At 43.2% G+C, this 13,081-nt stretch overlaps 1 protein-coding gene across 1 annotated transcript; it reads right to left on the bottom strand.

Annotated features, from left to right (window-relative positions):
• Positions 1–11,951: 11,951 nt before the first annotated feature.
• Positions 11,952–12,674, bottom strand: LOC115311215 (the record flags this gene model as incomplete). The annotated part of the gene is given in 1 exon segment (XM_029969852.2): positions 11,952–12,674. A coding segment is annotated over 1 exon segment (723 nt), but the record flags the coding sequence as incomplete, so codon positions are not given.
• Positions 12,675–13,081: the final 407 nt, after the last annotated feature.

Raw genomic sequence — 13,081 nt, 5'->3', positions numbered from 1 at the left:
CCTGAAATAAAAACAAAACTCTTCATTTCAATACTAACAGGCCTGCAATCATTAAGAACGTCACGCTACACGTTCAAGAGGTACCTAAAGGAAAAACTATTCCTCAACGAAAAAGCATGAGCACTCACTGTTACTCAGAACGGACATAGGCCCACTATAAACCATTTGCTTTTATAAAACTCAACCGCATTCTTTTAAAACAGAAAACAATCTGTCAGACCGTCAGAGCCGCACACCTCCGACAACAATATTAATCTCCAACACACTCGCGAAGAACGCACAAAATCTCAAAAATTAACAATAACCTCCCGTAAAACAGAAACGGCAACAAATCCTGCCCCGTTCGCGAGGGACGACTCGAAATAGCTACCGAAAGAAACACGCTGCCAACAGTGCAATTAACCAGGACGGCTACTCACGCACTTGGCGTTCGCGACATACGAGCTACAAACACGATACGGGCAAGCTACGCAGCACGCCATCATCCGAAGGGATTATCAGCCTACTGCATGCTTGGGTAGTAATTCAATTACTGTAATTTATTTAGTTTTCTTGGCAAAATGTGGGGGTCAGTACATTTGCTGTTTGTCCCCAGTCATCTCCACGCAATGCAGTGCAAGAGTATATCTCTCTGCAGGTACGTAGCTATACAGGCCGAGCCCAAATTGCCCACAAGAAAATATCTGCAATACAATTTGTGCTTTATTTTATGCTTGGTATTTGTTTAACCTGTTAATGCAGTTTCATGGAAAGTGGCGTCAGAAGATTTACGGCTGCTTTTTCAGTAGGAGCTTCCCAGCATTTCCGCAACTGTTCTGCATGAAGTTTTTACCTTAAATTATTTAGGCCCGTGAAAAGAAAAGCAATAAATAGCTTTAAATGATGTCGAGAAAAGCCTGTTACAAGCCAGAGTCCTGGATGATGCAAGCAAGTAACTACATGGAGACGCACTGTTAACATTGATCCGGCATGCACCTCGCCACTGACATTTTTAGTCTTCATACTCTGTTTTTTTAACATGCAATTTTACACCAACAAGTAAGAACAACTGAGAAAAATTTTTTTTTCTTCAGATGTACTGGCAAATCACTGCAGCAAAGTTTTGTCTTTAATATTAACTTCCGGCTAATGAAAGCCAGCAAGCAGTTCACGGCATCATTATACTAACCAGTAAGGGTACCATGCGAGATGGGTAAATGACCCCACAAAAGGCACCAGCCAACTGGTACACTCTCGTGGTTGACCAGCTCCACGAGTTTTCTGAGTCTACTACATTCACATTCAGAGCAGCGGCCCCTCAGTATGCCTGTTATGTCTTCCGGAACAATGGAGCAAGCCATGTCTCGTGTAGATTGGCAGCACCTACAGAAAAACTGATGTTAGACGCGCTCATTGCAATACATGATATGGTTCTACGCAGACGTGTTCCTGTTGTTTCATTGATATGGTCTTGAACCTTGCAGGTGACTGTGCAGGTAACTGTGCACTATATCGTGCATCATAAGGAGAAGTTAGGAACGTACTGGGAGAAGCTAATGTCCTACGGATGTCCTACCGTCCCACAAATGTCCTGCGGACGTCCAAAGGACATTGGTAGCTATTTCTGTGACATGGCAGCTGGATTTTTGTTTATGCCGCGGTATTTGACGGGAACTTAGGCAAGCTAGACCTTGTTCGTGATTTGCGGGGAGGAATGGGTAATTAAATTCCGGTACATTACTAAACTAAAAGTAATCACTGAAATTCCATTTCCGAGAAATGCATGGACATGTACAGCTTCGCCTTTGTTTTTCAAACACTACAAACTGGACAGGTCTCCAACAAAAAAACTGAAATGCGCGGCCTTACTTGAACTTCGCATAATGTCAAAAGCAATTGGTTGTTCGCATGGGTTATTCCCTCGTGTAGCTACATGTTAAATTAATGGTGCAAGTGACACGTAAGAGTCACCATATTATTATGCAATCATTTTAATGCATGCAGACGTCCACGCGGATGAATGAATACCACGCACTTTCACCATTCAGGGGTGATCGATGTTCTCGCAAAACACGAGGACAGCTTTCATTGACTTTACAAGCACCTGCATTATAACTTCCTCTCTAAGGGAAAAAAAAGAAAAACAGCAGTGACGACTGCGAAGGAAGTAAAAACATTAAAACAGTTTAACAGTAATTTCGCAATCGCCACCTATGAACGAAAGGAAAGCCGCAAGGCCCATACACACTTAAGCGCGAAACACATGTACGACGAAACCGTCCAATCCGACGTGCGGACTGCCGGAATGACCTTGGGGGGAGAGGGTTTTTGTAGCATCAGAGAGCGTTGAAAACCCTCGCCTCTGACTGTCGTATTGCGCGGTCGGACGTCGGATCGGACGGTTTCGTCGTACATGTGTTTCGCGCTTTAGCCGAGACAGACGTGCGTTTTGGGGCGAGGGATGAGTTTTTCGACGTATACGCACTGACCGATTTTCTTTATCGACGCATGATCTTGGAGATAATCAGCGAGCGTCAGGATGTCACCTTGCTCTTCCTTCAACAGTGGCGTGTACGATGCCACTACTTAACGCACCATTTACTCAAGCACACAAGTTGGGTGCAGCGATGTCAAAGGCAGGGACTTCGCCAGCTTAGCTTTGTTCTACGCCTAGTACGAAGAGAGGGGTCCTTCGAAGCTGCTGGCTCGAGCCCGTGCCTCCGACAACACTGCCACCAACTAGGGCGCAATCGTAGAATCACCACCGTTGATCATTTTGTAAAAAAGGACCGTCTCCGAGCGCATACTCAACAGCTCCCCCCCCCCCCCCCCCCCCAACTCCCTCCCGGTCACCGAAGCAATTCCCCAAAAACGAAAAAATAACACGTTTTAAATAGAAAGACAGGTTGCAGTTTGGCAGTTTTGTGCTACTACTACCTTCAGTACAGTCATTCTGCTTTGGAAGTTTCGTGGTTTTGTTTACGGCTCTTACGCCGGGTCAGCCTCGCCACCCCTGTTTTAGGGTATTGTCCATTCTCTAGGTAGCTGGGAAAATAATTACAGCGAAATTCTACCGGGAGACGCCTCTCACTGGCGGTGAATATCAGTTCATCGAACGGCATTCCACAGACATAACGTTTCATTGACACGCTCTGTTTTATCAACAGATTGTTTTATAGACAACTAGGATTAGCTTTTGTTGTAATAAGTAACCCCAGACTGTAGCCGCAAATAGCATGTACCGGTGGGCCCAGGTGGGATATCATTCTTGTAACGATCCGTCGCAAAATGTCGCCGCGAATCTGCGTGGGAGGGTCCACCGGCCAGTGACAGGCTGCAGCTCAGCCAGTTTGCGAAGAAGATACAAGCCTCCAAAAAACTCAGTCTAGATATGTTCTTTAGTGTCAAGACCCACAAAGTAAACTCTCCGTTTAGTGCGATCGTAACGGAAAGGAATACGAGGCAAAAGTAAGTGGGGGGCTTCCTTAGTAGGCAGTTTGCCGGCCTTGAATCGAGCGACCCATTCCTGGTGCGCAAGTCGGAGGTTGCCATAGAACTTTTGGCGAAGTGCGACCAGTCCTACGGCGAAGGCTTTTCTATTGGCGTGGAGGACATTTTCTATTCCATCCCGCATGACCAGCTTTTCCCAGCGGTAAAAAAGTGCACTGAAGAAAACGATGAAATACGCTTTAGATATTCGAGCCGAGTAAGTATAGTCTTTTTTAGTGTTAATAGAATGCTACCTCAACTAAACCTTTGCGTCCTTTGGGGAAGGTGTTTAGGTTCAAAAACGAGGCATATGTATCGGCTCCCGTGTTGCGCTAGTGCTCTGCGATATATTTTTGGCTAAATGTGATAAGGGAATACGTAAGGATATCGAGAGATTGGGGGAATTCACAATCTGTCAGTATGTGGATGATTTATTGGTGTTTGCCCCGAAGTCCGTTATTGTTAGCATTGACTTAATCAACGATGTGCTGGGTTGTTTTAACTTGAATTCACATGGATTGACCTTCACCTATGAAACAATGACGAAGGGAAGGCTGCAGCTTTTGGATTCGAGCCTCAACTTCGTAGGTGACCATGTTTGTTGTAAATATGAGCGGCGAACTAAGAAATGGGTTCTGCCCATCAATTCTGCGCAATCCAAACTCGTTAGAAGGGGAACAGCATCGCGCCTAATGTGAGCCTCGCTGGCAAAATCATGCCACCATGTCGCGTATGAAAGCTTCCTCACGCAGCTGAATCGTCTAAAACGCGGAAGGTACCCCGATCCCTTCTTGGGGGATGAGCGGATAACCTTGTTTCCAAGATGAAGAAAAAAGATCACGATCATATTCCTTCCAGACAACTCTAACAAGACCGGCTGTGATTCCTTACTTTTGCAATCTATCTGACAATCTAAAAAAAGTGGCAGCTCACTTTTGAAGTGCCAGTGGTGTTTCCAGCGCCACACAACGTGTATCATATGTGTTCAAAAATAAACAACGAAAAGGGAGAGAGTAAAGTGTGTAAAAAAACAGGCTAAGCAACGCGTGGATTGTACAACGTCCCTGGTATATAACGTACCAATGAGTTGCGGAAAATCGTATCTGGGCCAAACGGGGCGCTGTATAAATGAGAGGGCCAGGGAACATGCCTGGTGAGTTAAACGGTCCCCGTCGGGCAATCTTGCGGTGCACTGTGATAGGTGACTATGTGGCCCGGAATTGGAAAAAAACACCAGTTCTGGGCAGGTGCGCAAACAAAACAGAGCGAGAAATACAGAAGGCGTTCCGCATAAGAGAGCAAGGAAAGAGCCTGTGTATTAGTGCGCCGTCACTGCACTTAACAGATATAGTTTTTTTTTCTTGCGTTAACACCCAGATAGACGGTATTAATTGTCAATGTCTGTTTCAATAAACCTTCAGTTGAGAGTGCGCTTCGTCTCTGTCCCCTTCTTCGTCCTTGTTTATTCGGCGCTTCAACTAACCCTTTTATCTATTTTGCCAGTGATAAACACGTGAGGAAATGTTCCTACAGCATGCAATTCGCGTAACGAGTGTTTGTGATATGTTAGTGTCGACAAAACGTATGTCCATGAAACGTGTATCAACGAAAAGTTGTCTATGAAACATGTTTCCACGAAATGACAAGAAAATTTGAAAGTCGGTATTCTACCGGCAGTTGTTACATGATAATGCAATTAATACAAAAGTAATAAGGTGGTGAATTCGGCCAGTTGGTTGACGTTACAGACGGGGACAACATCTCAGAAAACGCGGACTAGGAAAAACACTCACGAGAGGACAATGCAGCAATTTTCCTGTCTTGTTTATTCTTCCACGTAGTCCGCGCTTTCTGAGCTGTTTTCTCATCATGTATAATTCATAGGTGGAAGCGACCTGGACAAGAAGAACGATAATAATCCCTTGAGAAGGGGAACAACGGGGACAAACACAAATCTCCAATGGAGTTTTATGTTTGTCTTTTGTCCCCCTTGTTCTCTTTCTCCGGGGATTATTGTCGTTGGTACATAATTTCAGGCAGCTAATGGATGCGACTGCCGGCATAATTTCAAGGAAATTGTTCTCCCAACCTCCGGAAAATCAGACACTGCCCAATTCTAGAGGTTATCTGGAACAGTATACCCATAGATTGCGGTCAATTATTGCCGAGAGGTAGGTTGCAGTGCACTTATTATAAAAACTGCGAGATTGAAAGATGTATTAAGAGCTATGTGTCGACAGGGGCACTGCAGAACAACCACACAAACAAAACACGAGAAGGAAGAGCTCTGTGAAGGTTCAGCACAATGTGGCGCAAGCTGTCATTTGCCGAACCGAACAGTATCACAAGAATGTCTGTGGCTTCTTTGAAAAATCGTCGTTGCTGATATACGCGTAGGACCTTTCGAACACTGATGGCTTTGGTACACTACGAATACGTGGTCGAGGAGGATATACGGGGTGTTTCACGAAAAGGGGACAAATTCGATATCGCGAAAACTATTCGTCGGCACAAAAAAAGGCTTGTGTCATTTTAGTCCTGGGCCAGGTGCCTAGTTAGGAAAATTACGGAAGTTTGGGATAATTAGATTGTTAATTAATTTTGCTTAATTAACTTTTTAATATTGTGTTTTAAGGGCATGCTTTTAATTAGAAAATAGCTCAGCATCATCGAAAAACACTAAATGAGCAAACTTTAGAACGATAGAAGGCACGCGAAGCATTTTAGGGCTTTTTGAAAAGCCGCACAAATTTTACGGGTTTTTAGGTCTCAGTTCACAATCGGAGCGCTTCTCGGCCCGGTGGCGCCGCGTCCCGTGGAGAGATAGAGCAACCAGCCTCTGCTTTGCTGTAGTCGCGCAACGCAGCAGAGGCTGGTTTCACTATTTCTCCACGGGGCGCGATGCCGTCAGGACCCAGGAGCGATTGCAAATCGAAACTTAAAAACCCGTCAAATTCGTGCGGTTTTTCAGAAAGCCGTAAAATGTTGCACGTTCCTTCTATCGTTCTGCAATTTGCTGACTTACTGTTTTTCGATGATGCTGAGCTATTTTCTAATTGAAACAATGCCCTTAAACACAATGCTAAAAAGTTAATTACTCGAAAATAATTAACAACTTAATTACCCAAACTTAATTTTCTTAAATAGGTCCCTGGCACATGACCAAAATAATAAAAGCCTTTTTTTTTTTTTGTCCCGACGCGCAGTTTTCGCATTATCAAATTTGTCCGCTTTTGGTGAAACACCGGTATAACTTACGAGTAAAATCCACGGCAGCTCCACAGGCCGCAGCACACAGAAAACCAATTCAGCAACCAGGCATTCCGGGATTGGGAACCGCTGGTGCGACATGTGGCATTATTTTAGTACGTGACCACGCTCCAGACGGTATCCGCACCAAAAGAGAGGAGTTAAGTCGTAAAAAGCTGAGGATTGAATAGTGCGACGACTGCGCACCTTGTACCGCGCTTCCAGCTTGGAAGAGAGAAAAAGAGAGGAGTAGTGAAGCAGGCGATCCTTCAATATCGGTAGGGTAGTGCGCTCACAAAAGGCTTATCTTCAAGGGGCATTCCTAAGGCCCCTGGCATACCAACAATGAACACAGCGAGAGGATTTGCCTCTTTTAGTCTTTTGTGAGTTCGTCTCAAAGTGGATAGTGCGGTAGTTGACATGTGAGTGGCCTACCAAGCAGTGACCTTGAAGCAGGTGCCATACTCTGCCTTATCACCCGCCTGGAGACTTTAGCCACGTGACCGTAACCTGAGACAAAATAGGCATAAAATACGTATAGCGTCTACTCTGCTGTCAATACCGAGTGAACAGGACAGCTGCACGAGAGCTAGTTTTCGGGGTTCCAAAGGAACTGCCCAGCCCAAAAGTTGACCACAAGCGGAACTCTTAAGATCATATTTATTTCTTTATTTATTTAGAAATACTACCAGTTTCCATCGGAAACTTTAGTAGGGTGGTTATAAATTAAAACACAATTTATAGATTTTATAGTGCAATGATGAGAAAAAAAAAGACAATGAGGAGGACGGGGCGACTCAGTGGAGACACGGCAGGATCTCAATACTATGTAATGCACTTGTAAATGGGGAAAAAACCATTAGACCACTGGAAAAGGATGAATCGCTGGGAACAAGTAGAATACACATCATATGAAGTGAATGATTCTTTAGATGTGGAGTGAACGATGGTGTCCGGTAAGCTATTTTACTCAGACACTACTCGCGGAAAGAATGAGTATTTGAAAAAGTTGTTGTTACTCTGTCATTCTGTGAGCAGCCTTCCATGATTCCTTCTCGTAGCTCTGGAAATGTGCGAAGTAACTTATTTCATTTTGTCTATAAGGGTTTGGTCATTTAATATTTGAAACAGGAACCTTAGTAGTGAGATTTTGGCCCTTTTCTCGAGTGGTGCTAGTTGAGCTATATTGCATAAGTGGGACGGTGAGTCAGAGTAGATAAATTTACTAAAAAGAAATTTAGTAGTCAGGCGATGCACCCTTAGTAATGAAGTCGATGTGGGTTGATGTAGTGAAGTCGATGTGGGTTTCCCATCTAAGGCTCTGCTGAAATTGGAGTCCGAGGTATTTCTACTGTTCGACTTTTTGAAGGGAAGTGTTGTCAATTCGGTAGGGAAATTCCAGAGTTCATATTTTATTACTGATTGTCATGTAAACGTTTTTTTTTTTAGTTTAATACCATTTGCCAATTAGTACAGCAGTCACTGATCACTTGCAGTGCACTGTCGAGTAAAAGCTGGTCGTTTTGAGTTGTGACTTCGGTATACAATATGCAGTCGTTCGCGAACAGTATAATGCTTACATCAATGTTGTCTACTGTGTCGTTAATTTGGAGTGATAAGAGAATAGGTGCTAGCACAGATCCCTGTGGGACTCCAGATGTAACTGTGGTTAACGGCGAACTGTGCCGGTTAACTTTGACGAACTGTTTTCTACCAGTAAAGTATGCTTCAATGCAACTAACAATTTTTCCTGAGCCAAGTAAGGTTTTAGGTTTTAGCAATCATTTTGTGTGTGAGACTCTGTCGAAGGCTTTGGAGAGATCTAAGAGGACAACGTCAGTTTGGCTACGATTATTAATTCCTGAGGATAAATCATGCACACATTCTCTTAGCTGCGTTACTGTTGAAAGTCCAGATCTAAAGCCATGTTGACTGCTAGTGAACAGGTGATTTGCCTCTATAAATGCAGTGATCCCATACAAAAATGGTCTATGGTCGTCTATGGAAAATTCTATGGCAGGCTATCACCCGCTATGGCCGCTTCTATGGTCAGCCAGAGAAATCCATAAACACAGCTAAAGCCAGCTAAAGAAAAAAATCTATAGCCTTGTGTCTAAAGACTGGAAACCAATACAATTTCTTAACCCGCCTATAGAAAATTATATGGCCATGAGCCTAAAGATTGGGAACCAATAAATTGTCTTTACTCGACCATGGAAAATTCTATGATCCTGAGTCTAAAGACTCGGAAGCCATAAATGTTCTTTACCCGCCCATAGAAAACTTTATAGCCCCGAGTCTAAAGACTGGGAACCAATAAATTGTCTTTACGTCTATAAAAAAATTATGGCCCGTGTCTAAAAATTCCTCCTTCATGGTCGTGGTGGTAGCGGTGGTCTACTAAACGATCCACTAAAACTTTTAACCCGGGCTTTTGAACTTTCCGACTTCTGCAACTTGATGTTTTCGAGCAGTTGCTTAATATCACCGAAGACAGTCTTATTTTAGTCGTCTACTGTGATACAAAAGTCATAGTTCTTGGGTCATTATAACTCCCGGAACCTACTTTTTATAGGAAAAACGCTCCAAAGTAAAAAAAATTAAAACATATTAAATTTCTGTAATACCTGTGACAAAACATGACCCAAGATATGCTCCCTGCCGTTGCAACCAGTCGTAAAAAACAGTAATATTTAAAAAAAAATCCCTTGAAATACTTGTGCAACAATTAAAATTAACTATTACCCCACTGAAACTGAAAATACATAACACTACAATCAAGCAATGGCTTCATTGCGATGTTCACCCCCCAATGTACTGAATTTCAACACTTCATTGTCAACATGATTCATCAAACTTATTAAAAATATAATTAATAAATTTTACTTAATTAGCCTAAAGATCTACATTTGCTTTTTCAGGATGTTGAATTAAGGGGTGGGGGCTATTTTAAGAGACAATTCAAATAATCTAATAATTAATTACGAGTAATATGCGCTCTGCCTCTCAGTGCTTATGCACAAATGATGGCAGTCACCGGCAAAGTCGGACTCAAGAAGACTGCCATATATAGCTCTAGTGCGAACTTAGCGTATATAGAAAGGGATTAGGGACCTCTGTAGCTGCGTTGTTGCTGTTGTAAGGGGGAGTGTTCTGCTTGTGTTCTGTGTATTCTGCGTGTCTAGAGATATATGTATATCTACCATGTAGCGTGCAGAAGTGGGGGAACTTGAAGTAAAGTTTTTTTAGAATGTGCTGGCTAAAGAGAGCCGTAGGATAGGCCATATAGAAGTCTTTAGCCAGCCATCAGAAAACTAAGGAGCGCTATCGCTGGACAGTGATAGGGCCATAGACAAAGCTAAAGAGGCCCATCAAGGCGACCATAAAGAAATGCTAAAGACAGCCATAGAAAATTGTTCGGCTAATTGGGCTAAATAGCTAAAGCCGACCACAGAAATAATTGTCTATATCCGAATATAGGACATTTTTGTATGGGGTGTGTTTTAGTACAACATGCTCAAGGATCTTGGAACAGGGCGATATAAGTGAAAGGGGCCTTTAATTTGACGGGTCTTTTTATCACCTGATTTGTGAATAGGTACCACGTGTGCAAGTTTCCAGTCACATGGTATTTGGGCTGTTTCTAGTGATTTAATAAATAGTAGCGTCAGATACTTAGCAGACCATTCCGCGTAACATCTAAGAAATACTTTTGAAGTATTATCTGGGCCACAGCTTTTCTTAGTGTCTAAACTTAGTAGGAGGGAGAGAATGCCAGGTTCAGATATAGCGATGTTATCAATGAATGGGGTCTGGCTGTGATTAAAAGGGGGTGTCCGTCCATTATCTGGTGTAAATACGGGTGCAAAATAATTATTAAATGCCAGAGGAAGTTCTGAGTGTTCGTGAGAGAGTGATTTGATAGCGCTGGATTTCCTTGGGTTCACGTATCTCCAAACTTTGTCTGTGGAAGTTCTAATAAATGACTGAAGAGTGGAGTTCAAATACGATAGTTTGGCATTTTTTATTTCTTGTTTCAGTTTACTATTCAGAACCGAAAACTGGTTTCTGTTAAGTGGTACTTTTTGCTCCTTCGCTCTTTTCCTTAGCCGGCTAAGCTTACGTTTAGTATGAATAATGTCTAGAGTTATCCACGGGTTATCCTTTTTTGTTCTTTTATTCTTGGTGAAGATGAATTTTATCATACAATAATTCACTGTTTTCTTAAGAAAATCCCATAAGTTATCTACGGAAGCATGGTCATCGAGAAAGAGTTCTAGAAGTAGATCATACTGCATATCTAGAAGATCAAGAATGCCAACATCGTCCGATTTGTAATAGTCCGGCAGTACGGAACATGGAAAGGAGTTGTTAATTGGTGGTCGCGTTTTGAAGGATGCCAAGACCGTTGAGTGATCAGAGATGCCGTCTAGCATATCTACTGTGAAATCAAGTATTTCAAAATGTTGACTTACAAATATAAGGTCGAGTAATGATTGAGATGAACCATGAACACGCGTGGGCTCCCTTACTATCCCCCCCCCCCCCCCCCTGGTCGAGGTTATAACAAAAACACAATTCAAGTAGAGCGTCCGCGTTTACAGGTTTTTCACACACATGACGTTCCCAGTCAATTTCCGGAGCGTTGAAATCGCCGGCCATGATGACTCGACTATTATTGTTTATATTTTCATCAACATAGCTGTGAAGAGTGTCAAAGAAACTAGGCGGTGCGCCTGGAGGCATGTAAACGGCACCAACAAAACATGAATACACGTGAAAGGAAACTTTGCACCAAATAAATTCAATTCCAGGAACATCAGCCATTTCAGTATATTTAAAGCCCTTTTTGATATCGATGGCCACCCCGCCGCCACGACCACCTCGATCTTCGCGTATTATTCTGTAGTTGGGCGGAACGACCTCGCTATCAAGAACACTTGGAGACAGGCACGTTTCAGTGATAATGACGACAACGGGATCGGTACTCAGGAAACATGCTTCAAATTCAACCAGTTTATTAACAACCCTTCTAGCATTTAAATTCAAGATTCTTAGTTCGGTTTGGCGACGCTCTTTATTTTTGTGCTGTCATGCTGGGCCTGATAGGCCGCTGTCGTGACTCCATCGGGAACCGGGGATTTATCGCCTATCGGTTCGTCCCACGCGCACAACACGTTGCTGATACGCACCTTGTCGTGGATAAGCGCGACTTTGTCACCCAATTTTCTTTTGTTGTCTTTAGTGCAATTCAAGAGCTTTTTTCTGATTAGCTGGACTCGCTTCGAAAAATCCTCGTTGATTCAAAAATTAGTGCCACGCAGTTAGGAACAGTTCCTTAGTATTGCTAGTTTATCTCTAAAGTCCTGAAGCTTTAGGATAACCGGTCGGGCTTTTCCGGGTGTTTGACTACCCAGTCTATGAATCTTTTCGATTCCAGACGTAGAAACGTGAAGAATATCTTCAATTATGGTTTTAGATACTCGTGCCCTTAAGCTATTACTGTTCTCATTTTCTGTTTCTTCTAGTCCGAATATTATTAAAATGTTTCTTCGACTGTGATTTTCTAAGTCGTATATCTTATCTACAAGGGTACTTAAATTCTTTTCAAGTTTTTCAATTTTCCTATGTTGTTTTATTAATGCAACTTTAACACTATCGATTTCTTTAAGCTTGACTCCTATGGCATCCAGCCTTCTACAAACTTCTTTTTGGCTAGTTTTAATCTCTTGAACGTCGCTTGCAATTACGGTAAGTCTGTCCATTATATCTTTCAATTCAACTGGTTCTGGATTTGATTCAATGTCTCCGCACAACAAAAGCAGGCTTTTCAGCGACAGTAAAATATCCCCAAGAACACAACAGAGGTACCGTGGGCACGCCAGCATTATCAAACACACGTTATTACTGTGGTATGAACAAGGATAACGTTTGCTCACCTGCACAATGAACACAAATGGGCTACCGACTGTCATGTTGACGAGGCCGCCGTGCCCACGAAGAAGGTCGAGTTTCCGCGCGACCTTTATGTCCCTCGGGAACGCCTCTTCTGCTGATGGTGTTGGCGCTGCGGTAGGCGGGTAGTGAAGAGTGGCGATGAAATCCAAAGAAGCGAACGCTTTTTAGCCATGGTTGATGTTCTTCAAAGTGGCATTCCCTGTGTCGGCTATGACGCTTCCTCGGCTAAATCCACGCTGTTCTCGTATCTCCGCTTGATAGTCGGCATGAGATAGCAGGAGGGTGACGAGTATCTGCACAATGAACACAAATGGGTTATCGACTGTCATGTTGACGAGGCCGCCGTGCAAGATGTCACCGTCGACCGCTCGTGCAAGATGGACGAGATGGACGACGACCTCCATGC

This window comes from Ixodes scapularis, unplaced genomic scaffold (genome assembly GCF_016920785.2).
Source record: "Ixodes scapularis isolate PalLabHiFi unplaced genomic scaffold, ASM1692078v2 PGA_scaffold4__175_contigs__length_147842914, whole genome shotgun sequence".
Taxonomy (NCBI): Eukaryota; Metazoa; Arthropoda; class Arachnida; order Ixodida; family Ixodidae; genus Ixodes; species Ixodes scapularis.
This window is presented reverse-complemented; position numbering and strand designations above follow the sequence as displayed.